Source organism: Rousettus aegyptiacus, unplaced genomic scaffold, assembly GCF_014176215.1.
Source record: "Rousettus aegyptiacus isolate mRouAeg1 unplaced genomic scaffold, mRouAeg1.p scaffold_m13_p_4, whole genome shotgun sequence".
In the NCBI taxonomy this organism is placed as follows: domain Eukaryota; kingdom Metazoa; phylum Chordata; class Mammalia; order Chiroptera; family Pteropodidae; genus Rousettus; species Rousettus aegyptiacus.
Window position 1 is genome coordinate 89,829,659 of NW_023416307.1, and position 18,927 is coordinate 89,848,585.

Here is an 18,927-nt window from a genome sequence, read left to right on the forward strand (position 1 = left end):
AAGAAAAATTAATACTAATCCTTCTCAAATTCTTCCAAAGAACTGAAGAGAAAGAAATACTTCCTGATACATTCTGTGATGGTAGCATTACCCCAATACTAAAGCCAGACAATGACACTATAAGAGAGAAAAACTATACACCAATATCCCTCATCAATTCTGAAGCAAAAAACCTCATAAAGTACTAGCAAACCTACTTCAAAAGCAAATTAAAAGTACATACACCACGACCTGATGGGACTTATTCCTGGAATGCAAAGAGGGTTCAATATATGAAAGTTAATCAATGTAATGCACTACATTAACAGAATATAAGGGGGAAAAACACAATCATCAATTATTGTAGAAAAAGAATCTGACCAAATTCAACTCTTTAATGACAAAAAAAAACACCCAACAAATTTAAAAAAATAAAAGAAAAAGAAATAAAACCAGAAAGACACTGACATCATAATAAAGACCATATATAAAAAACCCACATTAACCATCATGCTCAGTGATGAAAGACTTAAATCTTTTATTCCAAGATAAAGAACAAGACAAAGATGCCCACTTTTGCTACTTCTATTCATCATAGTACTGGAAATCCTAGCCAAAGCAAGTTGGCAAGAAATAAACACTCAAATATATAGTAAAATGATTTTGACAAGGGAGCCAAGACCATTCAATGGGGGAAAAGACAGTCCTTTCAACTAATGATACTGGGAAAACTGTTTATCTACACACTAAAGAATGAAGTTGATCCTTATCCTACACCATATAAAAAAATGAACTAAAAATGGATCAAAGACCTAAACATAAGAGCTAATACATAAAACTTAGACCAAAATATAAGGGAAGAGCTTCGTGACACTGGATTTGGCAATGACTTTTTGGACATGACATTAAAAGCACAGGCTACAAAAGAAAATACGTGAGTTAGAGTTCATCACAATTAAAAACTTCTGTGCATCAAAGGACAAAAAGGACATTAAAGGCACTCCATGGTGTGGGGGGTAATTTTTCAATCATACATAGAGTAACAAATTGCTATCTGGAATCAATAAAGAGCTCCTACAACTCTCCTCCCCAACCCCCACCAAAAAAATAAATAAATAAACTTTATTTAAAAATGTACGCAGGACTTGAGTAATCATTTCTCCAAAAAAAGATAAACAATGGCCAATAAGCACATGAAAAGATACTCAACATCACTAATCATTAGGGAAATGCAAATCAAAACCTCAATGTGATACCACTTTGTAGCCATTAGGATGACTATAATCAAACAGAAAATAGTAAGTGAGCAATGATATGGAGTAATTGGAACCCCTCTGCATTGCTGGTGGGAACTTAAAATAGAGCAGCCATGTAGAAAAACAGTATGAGGATGCCTCAAAAAAAATTAAATATAGAATTACTATATGGCCTAGTAATTACACTTCTGGGAAAATACTCTAAAGAAATGAAAACAAAAACTTGAATAAATATTCGTACACATTATTCATAGCAGCATTAGTCATAATAGCCAAAAGCTAGAAGCAAGAGAAGTATCAATCCACAGATGAATAAACGAATGTGGTATATACATACATACAATGGAATATCAAACTGCCTTAAAAGCAAAGAAATTCAGATACATGTTCCAACATGGATGAACCATGAAGATATTATGTGAACTGAAACAAGCCAGACACAGAAAGACTGGATGATTTCACTTATGTAAGATACTTAAAGTAACCAAATTCATAGAGACAGAAAGTAGAGTGGTGCTTACCAAGAGGCAGGAAGAAAGGTAAATGAAGGCTTATTGTTTCAGGGTACAGAGTTTCAGTTTGAAAAGATGAAAAAGTCCTACAGACAGATGGTGGTAATGGTCACACAGCAATATAAATATAGACTTTGGACTAAGATGTCAACATAGAAACAAAGGTTTGGGACCACACATCTAACACTGCAACTTTAAGGCTCCTACCTGAGGGACAGGCACCCAAATCACCTAGCTTCGAAAGCCAAAAGGTTTTGGCATCACGAGCCCCACAGGAAAATGGAATACAATGAAGCAGTTCTTAGACACATGAGCACCACCACAGCTATCATCTAAACCTCAGTAGAGAGGGAACAGGAAAAATCAATAACATGAAAAAGGTACACTAGGAAACATTCACTTAATGCAAAAGAAAGCAGTTAAGAACAAAATAGAAAACAAAAAGTAAAATGCCAAATGTAAATCCAAAAATGTCAAGAATGTTAATGTGAATGAATTAAACAATTCGATCAAAAAGTAGAGATTGTCATCGATTTTAAAAATTAAGTTCCTACTATATGCTGTCTACATACAACAAATATAGGTAGAAATACAAACGGTATAAAAGTAAAAGGATGGAAAGATATATTTAATGCAAACAGCAACTATATGAAAGCCTCAATGGCTACACCAATATCAAACAAAAGAGGTTTTAAAATGAAACAAAAAAAATTAATAGATAAACAGAAACATTTTATAATGATAAAATGGGCCAACTGATCAGAAAGATATAACTATTAAAAACAACCATGCACCAAACAACAGAGTCCCATATTGCATGAAGTAAAAAACTAACAGAATTGAAAGGGAAAACAGACAATTCAACAATAATAGTTGTAGACCTCAATACCTTATCTTCAATAATGGCTAGAACTTGTCAAAAGATCAACAAGAGAAGAACTGAACAACACCATAAGCCAACTAACAGACATCTACAGAACATTCCATTCACCAACATCTGAAGGGCACACACATGGAACATTCACCAGCATATGCCATGTGTGAGATCATTAAAAACTCTCAATACCTTTAAAAGTATTAAATCATTCAAAGTATGTCCTATGACCTCAATGGAGTAAAATTAGAAACCAATTACAAAGACTTTGGGAAACTCAATAACATGTGGGAATTAAACAACACATTCTTAAATAACCAATAGGTCAAAGAAATTACAAGGGAAATTACAAAATACAAAATGAATAAAAACAGAAACACAACATACTAAAACTAATGGAATGCAGCTACTATTGCTTTAGCTAAAGCAATGCTTAGAGAGAAATGTATACCTATAAATACCCATTTCAAAAAAAAAAGGAAAAAATCAAATTAACATCTAATGTTCTACTTTAAGACACTTGAAAAAGAAGAGCAAACTAAACCTAAAGCAAGCAGAAGAAAGAAAATAATAAAAACTAGAGTGGAAAATTGTAATATCCCTTATGAATATAGAAGTAAAAATCCTCAAAAAATATATATATACACACACTAACAAATTGAATCCAGCAATATACAAAAAGGATTACATACCTTATGAAGTGAGATTTATCCCAGAAATGCAAGGTTGACTTATCAATAATAACTCATTTAATATAATACACTACATTTTAAACACTTGTTCCATTAAAAAAAACAATTCTACATTTGGAAATGTATGTTATGCAAATAAATAGACAAATACACAAGAATGAAAACACTCACAGTAGCTCTGTTTGTAATAGCAAAAACTGGACCTAAATATCCACTATAAAAATATCCACTATAAAAAATTAAACAAACCAATGTTCAAAAATTCATAGTATTTTATGATAGTGGAAAACCATGCAAAAAAAATGTACCTCCTTCTCTATTAGCATGAAAAGATTTTCTCGATATACGATGAAGTGAAAAAGGCAGGTAACCAACCAGTGTGTTTCAACTAGTGTCAAATAAGAGATTCACTATGTGTATAAACATTTATGTAAATATGTATACGCACACATATCTAGAAGCACATACATATGCACATATTATAGAAACAGAACTAAAATGTAAACAAAAACGTTAACAGTGGCTAGTTCAGAATAATTTAATCATAGATAATTTTCTCTCTTCTTCATACCTTCTGAGTAGTCTAAACACTTTATAAATGTACATGTACAAGTTTTATAATAAGAATAGTAAGAAATATTTTCATTCTTTCAACAAAGAAAAAGCAATGCAATCACCTTATTAAATATCTTGTATCGTTACTATTTATCACTATTTTCTTACCTTTAAACCTTCAGCTGGAAGTCTATAACCAAATCTTGCTGGAAGGTCATCAAATGTCTGAGATGCATTTTCAAAATTATACTAAATATAAAATTAAAAATAAGTTACAACCAGTTTACACATAATACTAAAAACAAAAAGTTTATTAAATTATTTGAGTTGTCACTTCCATTAATTCTGATTTACTAACACAGCTACCACAATAAAATCAACTTTGTAAATGCATATCTACTAAAATAGCAAGGAACATATACCATTTACTACATATACAACTGCTTAAATTGGATTCTGATTTCATACAATAATTATTAAGCAGCAGCAATAATTCTATAACATTAAACCACCTACTATTTTCTGAGTTTTTTTCCCCACAGACAATTCCCTAACAAGAAATTTTCTAGACAGATTATTTCCTAGCAAGAATTATTTTCTATATATTATAAGGATCTGATTTAATAGATAGGCACAAGCTATGAAAAATGCCTTTTTCCCAGAGCAAAGAAGAACATCAAATCATACTTTTGAAGCATTGTCTTTTTTTACATAATCTAAACAATGACAAGACTAAACTCAATGAAATACATACATATAGAGAGCATACGTATTCTTATCTTTTAGAAGGTAATAATAATGATGATGGTGAATTGAGTTTGCTATATATTTAAGAATGTTAAATATCAAGAGAAACAATAAATATAGATGAAACTAAACAAAGATAATAAACAAGTGACTTTTGAAAACAGAGGCAAAACGTGTACAACGTACTAGAAATTAAGATAGGTGCCATAAACTGTAGGCAATACATTTGTTTTGAATACAGATAAAAATGATGGAACAAAGCAAGTGTTACATATAGACGGCAAAAGATGGAAAGATCAAACAAACCTTAAATATTAACAAAGTATGGATTAGGTCACACATCTGAGTTGATGGTGTCATCCCTAAATCAAACACCTATTGGAGATCCCCATTCTAGCCTCATGAGTCATCTTGCAGGTAAATAGTTCTGCAGGTTAAAAGCAAGTTATAGCTGTGTTCAGATGTAAATACCTTGCTTGTCTCCAACAGAGCAAACAAATGCTAAATCAAGACACCTTCCATCTATGAAGTCCTCTTGCTCACCCTCAACTCAGGTCCTGGTAACCACACTCTCACCAAGGAAAGTTGATGCAGCATAGAGATAGACTGAGCAGACTAATAACAGTAACACAGGATTCGGGTAGTGTGGTTCCTGCATTCTACTCGCACCCTATCCTAAGTGTCTTAAAGATAGCTGTCTTTTACCTATGCTTCTTACTGTATGTTTGTAATTAGTGCAAAAAGTTATGTGATTCAAGCATCTGAATTTGATCACTCAATCTATCCATTCTGTTAACTCTGGAATAATCAGCTGGTATTATACTTGGAGGCCAGCATTGCTTCTGGGTACTTTCCTACTGTCACACCAATTCATATCCGCAAAGTGCTCTACGATTACAAAGTACTTTAGAATCACAAAGTGCTTTATCATTACTACATAATGTGTATCATTTAATCTTAATTAAAACATCTTTCTTTAATTTAGTTCAATTATGATTAATTTGTGCTGAACATGAGTCATTCAACTCTTCTAAGGCCAAAGACACTACTGTAAAATATAGAAATCAATCTAGATCAACATAGATAAACCAAAGAAAAACACAAATGTGTTTAGGAAGCATTTTTTTTAAAGGTACTTTTAAAATCAGGAAGTGAAATATCTACAACTGTACTAAATATTCTTGTATCATTTCCTGTACTGAGAAGTTTCACTTTTTTGGCTTGAAGTTCAGAAATAAAACATCTAGCTTGAACTACAGTATTTGTAATACTAGGGCTTGGAATCAGTTCTGCTATTGAGTGAGATCCATTTTGAAATTGCTTTGTCTTTCCTTAACAGCAAAATGAGGATTGTTCTCATAACTGCCTCATATAACCACATTGCTTAAAAACAAACAAAAAAAAAGGTTCCTATCGTGAACAAGAGAAATGGAAACATCTTTGGCACAAAAGTGCTTTACTTTTTTAGTATTATGCTGTTACTCATAAAATTAAAGCATGCTCACTGTTAAAATTTTTGAAATAGAAAATAAAGTCACTCCTCTCTGGAATCCCATCCTCAGTGATTACCACATATAACAGTTCTAATCTACTTTGGAAAAAGTCTTTTCCTTAAACAATTCTCCTCTTTAACAGCAGCCTTAACAGAAGGTTTAATTTAAATTAAAAAGTAACAGTTATTGAGCATTTAAAGCATCATGCTAAACACTTGACAGGTATTCACTTTTTTAATCCTTACAACAGCCCTATAAAGTCAACCACTGTTATCACCATCCCCATTTTAAAGAAACCACAGATGTTGAAACTAACTTGCACTAGTAAATTAGAACTAGGATTCCAATCCAGACAGTCTGGCTCTTAACCCATTGCCCACACTATTTCATGTAGTTTCATTTTCATGAGAAAGTGAGACTTGAGAGATGTTACCTAATTTGTCTAAGGCCATGCAACTAGAGTGGTAGAACCAAATTCAACTCAGATTGTAACTCCACTGTTAAAAGCTCTCAATTACCATGCTATATAATCCAATCCATTCACATCTACTGTGTGCTTCTCTCCTACTCTGCCCACTGGCCCTCTCTAAAACCACAAAAAAAAGGCTACTACCTCAGAATAAGATCACAGCACAGTTCAAAGCCTCAGAATATTCAACACTTGTCTGTTTATCTCTAAAATGTAATGCCCCTGCCAATTCTAAAGCTCCGGTTTTCTAGATATAAGCCTACATAATTAAAAATTTCACATTTCCTTTTGGGTCAAAGAAAAGAGGAATGATAAGGGATAAAAAGAGAACAAATTGATAACAGAAACAACAATAATCTAAAGTACCAAGGAATAAATAAATGCTATTAAAAGAAAACATTAGAAAGAATGAAATCTCCAGTGAAAACCTACTAATCAGTTCAAATATTTATTGAATTCCTACTATGTAACTCTCACTAGGCACCAGAAACATGACATTTAGCAAGACACAGTCCTGCCTTAATCGTGACCTAGGAGGCTTATTGATTAGTCAGCAACACACTACAGTAGGATCTCCAATAGCCTCTTAGACCTCGCCAACTAGTTGGACAAATATTGTTGTCAGAATTGACAGTTAAATAGGAGAATTCAACTGCCAAAAATAAAATTATCTGGCATACAAACTGCATGATTAACACTGACTTTATCTTTTCAAAGGCAGCATCCTAATACCTGTCCAAAATCAAACAAGAATCAATCTTATAGCAATTTATTAAAATTTATATTAATTTTATTTATTTATCTTTTTCTTTTTTTATGCCAACAGTCCCTGGTCTTCCTAGGTGGTCTCCTATCCAAGTACTAACCATGCCCAACTCTGCTTAGCTTCTGAGATCAGACGGGATTGGATGTGTTCAGGGTAGCATGGCCATAGGAATCCCAGATTTTAGGGTTGCTCTTATTCAATTAAAAGGAAGAGGTAATATTTTCTACCTCTTGACTCACTTCCTTTGAACGACTATGTTACCACATCCAGTCCCTCAGCCTCAATATTAAGTTCTCCTTTTTACCAGTTGCATGCCTTTACAACCCACTCCCTTCCAGCTATCTCTACATTCATATTAGCCTTCTATTTTTGGTATCAGCACAAAGAACAGATTTAAACAGCTCCCTTGCTGATGGTTCTTTCACTAGATAACACCAACATACATTCTACACTTACCTGTCTGAAGCATAGGCAACAATGATGGCAACGACTGACTGCTCTTCTCTACTTAATACTGTATTTTGTCTCTATTAAAAAATACACCCTGAGCAGTCTCGTATACTGCTGGAGTGAGTGAAGGATGAGAATGATAATTTTAATGAAGAAATCAAAGGACAAAAGGTAGACAAGGAGAACTTCACTCCTGATCAGTCCAGAAATCACTAACCTCACTTCAAAAGTCATCCCAAGAATATTCCAAGGACTTCAAGGACCAATTTAGAGGAGATAGTTGAATAGTAATGGACTCAGTTCTACTTCTATTCCAACTCAAAAGATCCCAACTAGAGGAGAATCTAATCAACCAGTTCCCTACTAAAGAGCAGAATAGAAGGTGGGAAGTCTCATAGGGATTAGAGTTGCTATGCCTTCAAAAGCTAAGGTATAGACGCCACCTGGTTCTCTCAAGTCCTACAATGATCCTAGACCCTTTCACAAGTGCTACAGTATGAAGAAACACAGCTGAAGACCACATCAAGCTTTGGTCAGCAACAATTCTGGCCCTTCTACTTCTCACCTAATGTCATTAAGCAAATCACTTATATCCATAAAGTAAAAACAATAACTCCTTAGCATACTACTGGGAATACAGACGTGCATGGGTACATATATGCACACACCCCACAAACAGAGTTAATTCTTCTTTTTCTAGCGTCACAGTAATGAGAAATAGAGAACACGTACACTTCCTAGATTAGAGGACAGTAAAACAGTAGCCAAGAAAGGACATCTAAGGTTTAGAGGAGGAGCAATCTTCTCTAAAATCTTTTATATCCACCAGCAAAGATAAGACCATTGTGGTTCTCATGACTGATAAATGCTACTCTTATGTTTAAATTTTCTGTGGACATCTTGTACAATTAAAAAAAAATCATTATCGAAGTCATTATGAAATATTAACTACCAAGAAAAACAGTAAGATTCTACATAAATACACAACACATAGATATACATGTGCCTGAGCACTCTTGAAAGTGCACACACTCTCAAAAGCAACAACATGTATCATGTACTTCTTGTACATTAGGTATTAAGCAATTAGATCTTAATATTGTATAGTATAGCAATAAAAAGATGAATAAGGTCCCCCACTTTTAAGTAACAGCTATGTGTACGTGCCTCTGTTTGTAGGTAAACACCTTAATAAGATTCCACTGTTAAGGACTTTTTTAAAGATTTTCTTTAACAGATGTTTTAGACGGGAGTAAATTTTACTGTGCTTACTGCTAAAATGTCCGCTTCTACAGGCAGTAGGTTTAAGAATGCAAAGAGCTGGACAGTCAAGATGGTATAGACTTGTGTGGCCGACAGCATGAGCATCCCTATGGAGAGCAGCATCTCGCTGTAAAATCACCTAGAAGATAAGCAGGTAAGTAACAATGAGCTCTGTTATTTGATGCATTAACTCCCAATGTTTAAATATATCTCCTTTAATTATATACATGTGTTGACATTAAAATTAAACATATTTCAAATGCATAAGAATTTACACAGATTTGGACATTTAGGTAAAAACTCAAGGTTAGTCAATACCTATATCACTCAGAGTGACTATGTTCTGTGTTTTAACCACAAAACAAATATCTTCCCACAGTTTCAGTTTACAGTATAAGGTTGTCTACTAATTCAATTATGGGGGAAACGAGATTTCAATCAAAATAATCATTTAAAAATTCACAAGGACTTTTGCTTTAATTTTTTTTACAATTTTAAGAATTTTTATAATTCTTTAAATATCATTTATAAAATTACTTGTAAATTTACTTATTATGACCAAATTATAGAATGTGAAAAAAATAATAGCCACTTATTTTAAAGTAATACTTTTTGCCCTTTCTCTTAGGTGAAATCCCTAATAATATGTGTTTTTTCCCCCTATCTGTATCCTAATGGCAATAGAACAACTACCTCTAACCTTATCCAATTCTCTACATGAATCCCTATATATCATATTACAGCAAGAAGATACTATGAAAGGACTAAATTTTAACCAAGAAAGTGTCAAAATTTTCACTGGCGAGCCTCAGCCAATTGTATAACATACTTCTTAAAAGGTGAGAACAAAGTTAGTGAAGACAGGGACCTTTATAAAGAATTATTTTATTAAATGCCACCAACTCATACCAATTTTGATTATGATTACTGCTGGTAAGGCTCTGGGTTTGGAGACTACATGAGGGTGGTCCTGGAGACCCCCAACACAACCACATTAGATAATTTTTGGCCAAAATCAGACCATAAAAACATACAAATTCTTATAAAATATAGTTGCTACTAAAGTTTGCTAAGAAGAATATTCAGTATGTTGACCACTGACCTGTTTGACAAACTTAATCTGAATAAGAACTATGACTTCCCTTGTGATGTTCTGGAACTGCCAGCCAACTTTGGGTATGGGGAGGGAGAGCAACTTACCCAAGGTCAAACAATGAATAACAGCAGAACCAGGATTCAAACCCAGGCAGTCTGCCTCCAAAGTACACACTCTAAAGCCCAAATGAAAATAGCAGCGATAAATAGAAGTCAGGTGTTCTCTACCCAAAGAGATTTAAGAATCATCACAAATTATAACTAAAGTGATCTTAATGTAAAAAATGAAAATTAAAGAGAGAAAAGAGCTAGAGAAAACTCTGAAGAATATCTAAATTTAAGGGTAGGGGGAGAAAGTAGAGAAAAGAAAAAGAGACTGACTTTACAAAAGACAAGAAAGAAAAGAAATTTAAGATGAATGTAGGAAGAAGAAAGGCAGTTGGTCAATAGAAGGAAATATTGGGAAAGAGGCAAATTTTTTCACATTTCAGAGTCTGTCCAACCTGAACAATTGTATCTCCCTATTATCTAACAGGTATCCTTGCTCTGATCAACTCAGTATTCCAGGAATGCACCCTGTTATGACCACTTCTGCATGTTCATTCACGTGTTATCCAGAAACTAAAAAATACACTCTCCTCTACTTTCAAAGGTAAATTTAGGGGAAAACTAGGAATCCTATGAAATTATATGTATAAATATATGCAGTTTCTATGAAAGAGGTCCATGGTTGTTAACACATTCTCAAAAAAAAAAAAAAAAGGTTATTTTGTTACATCTCCTCTTCTTCAAGTCTTTGGAGAGAAAGATTAACAAGCTTAAAAACTGATACTTTTTTCTAGCACTTAGATTACTGGGTAAAAATATAAATTGTCAATTGTATTTATTACTAGGCAACAATAGTTATTATAAAAATGACTTCATAATTGGTGAAAAGCATAGAAACTAGAAAGACCGTAAGTTAACTACAAAAGCTTCTTACAAAAACAAAAATAGCCTCCGCTTCCCTGTGGGGTGTGTTTCATGAAACCAAGCATGATCCTTGAGGGAACCTGGGAGCTACTCAGGGACTATTACAAGAAGTGGTTCCTTTCATACATGATCCTTTCCTATGCTGATGTGATACACATCTACACATTTGATCTTGTCACAATCCAATATATGCCTTGTTGGGTATAAAAGCTGAGCCTAGATGAATGCAAGCTTCTCAATGAAGATATATCTTATGTTGATATGCCGTGCTCCGCGTCTGCATCATCCTACCAAGCTAGTGAACCCAGTGCCAGATTATGACCAGTTACTGAGACTGAATGTCAACCAGAACTGCTAACCACTGATGGTCATGCAGCGAGTGTTGTACCTTTTTTCCCCATCACAATTCTCATCAGCCTCTCATTTTTGAATTTATTCAACTATTGCTGTCCCTGTAATAGAATACAATAAATTATTGTTTGTTGTGACTCTCATTACCCCAAATAGAAGACATTCATCTTCACATTTCTTTAGGACTATGTTGAGAAAGGGAGAACACACAGAAAAACCTAATAAAATCTTGCTAATTACAAATATCTACTTCTTTCCTTTCCTCCTCCCTCCCCTCTCTCTGTAATTACCAAAGATAGAGAACATGACTCTCCATTCTGAGTATGCCTAAAATCAGAAGACAGTTACATTTCTTCAAAAGAAGTATATAGTAAAGAATATGCAAGAAATCCTTGAGAACAACCAAGCAAGTCTCTAGAGATGTCTCCATCACCATCATCTCCAATCATATCTAACTTTGGCTATTATTTGACAGAATTTGACTAATTTTTAATAGACATTTTATTTGAAATTAGCTTCTTGACTCTATCCAACTAGATTTTCCAACCAGCAAATTCTCATTCTCTCTTTTTTTTTTTAAGGCAAGGCAAGCCTTGGTTGATCTCACAGATTCCAAGGACCTTGTCAGCTTACAATCCCTTATTTTTTATTTTTTTATGCCTACAGCACCTGGTCTTCCTAGGTGGTCTCCTAACCAAGTACTAACCAGGCCTGACCCTGTTTAGCTTCCAAGATCAGACAGGATTGGGCTTGTTCAGGGTAGCGTGGCCGTAGACTCTACTTTCTGTTCAGTCTATGTCATCTAAGATGTATTCTTGCCAAAATTGCTTTAAACTGATTCTAATAAACCTTTAGCTCTAACTTCAAATTTACAAGAAATACATGGAATAGAAAAAAATAAGCTATAAGACAAGGTGTTACTTGAGGACACTGAACCAATTTCTATAAAATTAAATGGTATAAACAAAACAGTACAGGGAGATGGTATGAAAGAAATACATGAGACTGTTATACATTCAGAAATAAGAGAGAGGGTGAAGGAGGAGAGGTAGATGGAGTAAAGAGGGTCAAATATGTGGTGACAGAAAGAAATCCAACTGTGAGAGGTGAACACACACTATAAATATACATGTGCCTTATTGTTAAAGTATAAATCTGAAACTTATCGGATTTCATTAACCAATGTCACAATACATAGATAGATAGATAGATAGATAGATAGATAGATAGATAGATAGATAGACAGATAGATAGATAAAGAAACATTAGATCCAAATGCAAAACACAAGGTTTAAGCAAACCAATAATAAATATACAATTTAGGAAGAAAAGGGATAGTGTATTATCTAGATTTTAGATACACTTTTTTATTTTATTAGTTTCAAGTATACAGTACATTAGTTAGACATTTATGAAACGATCCCCCTAATTGCTCCTTCTTTCCTCTGATTTTTCTACCTAGCCAATATATCAATGGTCCCCCTAATTGCTCCTTCTTTCCTCTGACTTTCCACCTAGCCAATATATTAATGGTAACTGCATTCCCTATGCCGTGCTCCCCATCCTTGTGACCATCTATCAGAACTATTAATTTGTACTTCTTCAACCCTTCACCCTATCCTCTCAGCACCCCAACACCCTTCCCCTCTGTCCATCACCAAATTGTCTTCTATATGAGTCTGTTTTTAATTAGTTTGTTCTTTTTGTTCCTTAGATTCCACATATAAGTGAAATCCTATAGTATTCACCTTTGTCTGACTTATTTCACTCAGCATAATAACCTCTAGGTCCATCCATGTTGTTGATACATTATTTAAATAGTTGTTAATTTTCTTAGGTATGATTATAACCACAGAACCAGCTCAAAGTGGCTTTATTCTGTTTCTAACAAGACACTGAGTTGTTTTTCAGGGACAAGAGAACAAAACCATAGGTCATACAGCCCAAGCATGTGCAGGAAGAGAGAATTTTGAATTTCAATAGCACCTAGAACCAAAGTTTCACTTCCACTCCCCATCCCACCACTGCCATACACAAAACCAAAGAGCTGGGGCTTGACCCAAACTCTACCACCAGAATCCTTTCAAAAGTGAAGGGTCCAATGTCCAAAATGGTCCAGTGCTGAAGCCTTCCAACTGAAACCTGCTATGCGGAGAAAGATAACCGTAATCTCAGGCTTCCTCCCACACCTGTACCTAACTTTGAGCCGAAGAAACTCAGCACTTCTCCCTTTATGTAACCACGTGCCTGGTAGACATGCATGGGCTTCTAACTTGGCAGTGTGCCACTACTGCTGAACCTGTGTATAAAAGGCGCGGCCACCATGTGAGGCAGGCTGTGCCCTTGCTGGACTAAAGAGCTATGCCACAGTTGCCTATGGCCCCCTGCATTTTCTTCCAACTGCCAGAGTCTCGTACCTCTTACCTTGGAACTATGAACCTGCAGCAACACACCAGCCCTGCCAGGGCTTCCGCATACCAGCCCGTCCTTCTCTAATCCCTTAAATTCCACACCAAACTTTCAATCAAGATAGATTTGAGCCTTGCCTCCTATCTCCTTACTGGTCAACTTCACTTTAAAGCTTTTCTTCTTTCTCAAAAGCCAATGCCATAGTAGTGGCTTCTATGTACATTTGGCGACAAGCCCTTGCTTGGTAACATGATCACAGTATTATGTTCATATGAGAAAGTCCTTATTTTTGGAGATGCCTAGTGAAGTATTTAGGAATGAAATGTCATGATATCTGCAATTTACTTCAAAATATTTGAGCCAAAAAAAAAAAAAAAAAACTTAAACCAAAGACTAATAAATGATAAATCTAGGTAAAGATTATATTGAAGTTCATTATACCATTCCTCTAGTTTTCTATATTTTTAATTATTTGTATAAAAGTTTTTTAAATGTAGTGAATAAAATAACCATTTAAAATTTTCGGTGATCTTTCTGGAAGGCCATCAGCCTCATTTTTTTATTGTGGAATAATATATATAAAATTTACCATTTTAAACATTTTTAAGTGTAAAGGTCAGTGACATTAAGTACATACACATTGTTGTGCAACCATCACCACCATCCGTCTACAGAACTTTTTCAACTTCTCAAATTAAAACTTAATACCCATTAAACACTAATTTCCCATTCCCCCTTCTTCTTACCATTATTCTACTCTCTCTATATGTATGTAAATTTCATTACTCTAGGTACCTTATATATTGGAATCATTTTTTGTCTATATCTGGCTTATTTCACTTAGCATAATGACTTCAAGATTCATTCATGTTGTGAAATATATCAGAATTTCCTTCTTTTTTAAAGTTGAATAGTGTTCCATTACATGTATACACCACCTTTTTTTAATTTATTCATTCATTGATGGACACTTCGGTTGCTTGCAACTACTGGCTATTGTGAATAATGCCACTATGAACATTGGTGAACAAATATCTGCCTGATTCCCTGTCTTCACTTTGGTACATACCCATAAGTGGAAATGAATTATATGGTAATCCTATGTTTAATTTCTTGAGGAACAAACAGCTCCTCCATTTTACATTCCCATCAGCAATGCACAAGGGTTCCAATTTCTTCACATCTTCACCAACACTTATTATTTTCTTTGATAACAGTCATCCTAATGGGTGTAAAGTGGTACCTCACTATGGTTTTGATTTGCATTTCTCTAATTATTAGTGATATTGAGTGAGCATCTTTCCATGTCCTTATTAGGAATTTGTATATCTCTACTAGATAAATGATTATGCAAGTCCTCTCCCCATTTTTAGAATCAAGCTGTTGTTATTGAGTTGTAAAAGGGGTAGCTCCATAGTGTAGTGGTTAGCACGTCTGCTTTACACGCAGAAGGTGCCGGGTTCGCACCCTAGGTGGAGCCATGGGCCATGGACCATGCCCCAGGAGCACTGGGCCCCAGGTGCACACCGCGAGTGTGTTGGAAGAGAATGCCCTGCCTTCAGAGATCCAGTTCTTATGGGGAAATGGCAACATCCATTGGTCAGGAATGAAAGTGGGGGGGACGCAATTAGAGAGGGGAAAAAAAAAGTTCTTTACATATTCTGTATACATTTCCCTTATCAGATATATGATTGACAAATATTTTCTTTCATTTCATGAGATGTCTTTTCATTCTGTGTAACATCCTTTGATGCACAGGTTTTTTAATTTTAATGAAGTCTGGCTCATCTATTTTGTTGTTGTTGCTGCCTGTGCTTTTAATGTCATATCTAACATCTCATTGCCAAATCCAACGTCATGAAGCTTTTCCCCATGTTCCATATTTCATTCTTTTGTTTGTGGATATCCAGTTTTCTCAAAAAACATTTGAAGTAACTGTCCTTTCCCCATTAAATGGTCTTGGCACATTTGTCAAAAATCATTTGACTACATATAAGAAAATTTATTTCTGGGCTCTCTGTTCTATTCCACTGGTCTGTATGTCTGTCTCTGCCAGTACCATACTGTTTTGATTACTGTAGCTTTGCTGTAGGTTTTGAAATCAGAAAATATGAGATTTCTAACTTTGTCCTTCTTTGTCAATATTGTTTTGGCTAGTTGAGGTCCCTTGAGATTCTGTATGAATTTTAGGATGGATCTATTTCAGCAAAAAATGTCATTGGGATTTTCATAGGGATTATGTTAACTCCACAGATTGTTTTGGGCAATACTGACATCTTTATAATATTAAGTCTATTAATCCATGAACATGAGAGGTCTAATCTGTGTCTTAATTTCTTTCAGCAACAATTGGTAATTTTAAATGTATAAGTTCTTTACCACCTTTGGTAATTTTATTCCTAAATATGTTATTCTTTTTAATACTATTATAAATGAAATTATTTTATTAATTTCCTTGTGGGATTGGTCACTGTTAGCATTTAGAAATGCAACTGATTTTTGCAACCTAATTGTGTATCCTGCAACTTTGCCAAATTCATTTATTAGTTCTAATAAGGTTTTTTTGTGGAATCTTTATGGTTTTATACATGTAAAATCATGTTGTCTGCAAACAGAGATAATTTTACTTCTTCATTTCCAATTTGGACACCATTAATTTCTTATTCTTGCCTAATTGTTCTGGCTAGGACTTCTAGTACTTTGATGAATAGAAGTGGTAAAAGTGGGCATACTTGTCTTGTTCCTGATTTTAAAGGAAAAGCTTTCAGTCTTTCACCACTGGTTATGACATTAAGTGTGGGTTTTTCATATACGGCCATTATTATAGTGAGGTAATTTCCCTTTATTTTTAGTTCATTGTGTGTTTTTTTATCATGAAAAGGTGTTGAATTTTGTCTAATGCTTTTGCCTGCATTAACTGAGATGGTCATCTGTTTCTTCCCTTCATGCTGTTAAAGTGGTGTATTACACTGACTACTTTTCATGTGTTGAACCACCCTCGCATTCTTGGTCATGGAGCTGTTTAATTTGGTATATTTGTTGAGAATTTTTGAGTCGATAATCATAAGAAATACAGGCATACTTTGCAGAGGTTGTTGGTTCAATTCCAGAATAAAGTGAGTATCACAATAAAGCAAGTCGCACAAATTTTTTGGTTTCCCAGTGCATATAAAAGTTATATTTAAGCAACCTAAATGCCCCAAAATAGACAACTGAATAAAAAAGTTGTGGTACATATATATAATGGAACACTACTCAGCCATTAAAAAAAATTAAATCTTACCATCTGCAACAACATGGATGAACCTAGAGGATATTATGCCAAGTGAAATAAGTTAGACAGAGAAAGACAAATAATACCATATGATTTCACTAATATGCAGAATCTAAAAAACCAAGTAAAACGAATAAACAAAATAAAAACACACTCATAGATATAGAGAACAGAATGATGATTGCCAGATTTTGGGGTGGGGGTTTGAAGAGCTGGTTGAAAAAAAGTGAAAGAATTAAGAAGCACAAAGTAGTAGTTACAAAATAGTCACGGGGATGTGAAGTACAACATAGAGAATACAGTCAACAATACTGTAATAACTATGTATAGCGCCAGGTGGGTACTTAACTAAATGGGGGTGGGGGGCACTTCATAAATCACATAAATGTGTAACCACTATGCTGCAACTAAAACTAATATAAAATAATAGAGTGTCAACTCTAATGAAAAAATAAAAACTAAAAAAGAATCAAAAAGATAAAAATAAGTTATGTTTATATTATACTGTAGTTTATATTAAGTGTGCAATAGTACACGTACATCTAAAAAAGCAATGTACATACCTTGATTTAAAAATATTTTATTGCTAAAAAACTCTAATTATCATCTGAGCCATCAGCAAGTCATAATCTTTTTGTTGGTGGAGCATCTTACTTTGCTGTTGATAAAAACAGTATCTGCAAAGCACAATAAAGTAAAGTACGAGAAAACAAGGTATGCCTGTATTGGTCTGCAGTTTTCTTACAGTGTCCCTGTCTGGTTTGGGTATCAGGATAATGCTGGCCTTATAGAATGAGCTAGGAAGTGTTCCCTCCTCTTCAACTTTGTGGAAGCGTTTAAGAAGGATTGATGTTTACTGTTTAGTGTTTGGTAGACAATTTCACCAATGAAGTCATGGGTCCTGGGTTTTTCTTTCTTGGGAGTTTTTAGATTATTGATTAAATCTCCTTAACAGTCACGGGTCTATTCATATTTTCTACTTCCTGATTCAGTTTTGGTAGATTGTGTGATCCTCGAATTTATCTATTTCATCTAGGTTATCCAATTCTTGCTCTACAACTGTTCATAGTATTCTTTCATAATTCTTTTTATTTCTGTAAAATCAGTACTAGTGTTCCTCTTTTCATATCTAATTTTAGTTGAGTCCTCTCTTTTTTCTTAGTAAATGTAGTTAAAGGTTTATTCATTTTGTTGATCTCAAAAAAACTAATTCTTGATTTTGTTGATTTTCTCTTGGCCTCATTTTTGAGAACTTGAGCACTGTGGCCAGCACATGTGATTATCTATATGGCTTAAGAGCGTAGATGCCAGTTAGTCATCTAATGTTGATCTGGCTATTGTGAAATTTAAAAACTTCCCAAGCGTAACAATAAATTCTAACCTCACATTTAAATCTGTGACAATACCATACAACTCATCTACACAAAATTACTTTCTAAAACTTCATTTGACAAATGGAGATGCATTTAGTAAGTGTTTAAGACCGACATTACATTCAGGAAAATCCTTTTCATAAAACTTTTCATTCTGAATATGACACATCCTAACATTAACTAGTTCAGTGACAGATAATACTCATGAATCAGCTCACCATCTCCATTACAAAACCTTTGAATAAGGTCATATTACATTGGTTCTCAAGCTACATTCTTGAGTATCACTAGCATTTCAAAAACTGGACCAAAATACTCCACTACTATAATAAGTTTTCCTAATTTGCATAAAGGTTAAATGGACAGTGATTTCAATTTGTTTGTCTCCATAAATGTG

General features: G+C 34.1%; 1 protein-coding gene and 2 pseudogenes across 5 annotated transcripts in view; all 3 read right to left on the reverse strand.

The window, feature by feature from the left end:
- Positions 1 to 18,927, reverse strand: part of RNF13 (ring finger protein 13) — a 137,862-nt gene that overhangs the window by 92,475 nt on the left and 26,460 nt on the right. For 4 of the 5 annotated variants that reach the window (XM_016156467.2, XM_016156464.2, XM_036219780.1 and 1 more), the window contains 2 exons: positions 9,066 to 9,195; positions 4,037 to 4,117 (listed from right to left, as the gene is read on the reverse strand). The exons of the other annotated variant lie outside the window; for it this stretch is intronic. In XM_016156467.2, coding sequence (XP_016011953.1) covers positions 4,037 to 4,117; positions 9,066 to 9,179 — 195 coding nt within the window. In that variant the 5' untranslated portion in view covers positions 9,180 to 9,195. The remainder of the gene's footprint in view (positions 1 to 4,036; positions 4,118 to 9,065; positions 9,196 to 18,927) is intronic. 5 annotated transcript variants of the gene reach the window in all.
- On the reverse strand, positions 7,395 to 7,513 carry LOC118602128 (annotated as a pseudogene).
- On the reverse strand, positions 12,132 to 12,250 carry LOC118602401 (annotated as a pseudogene).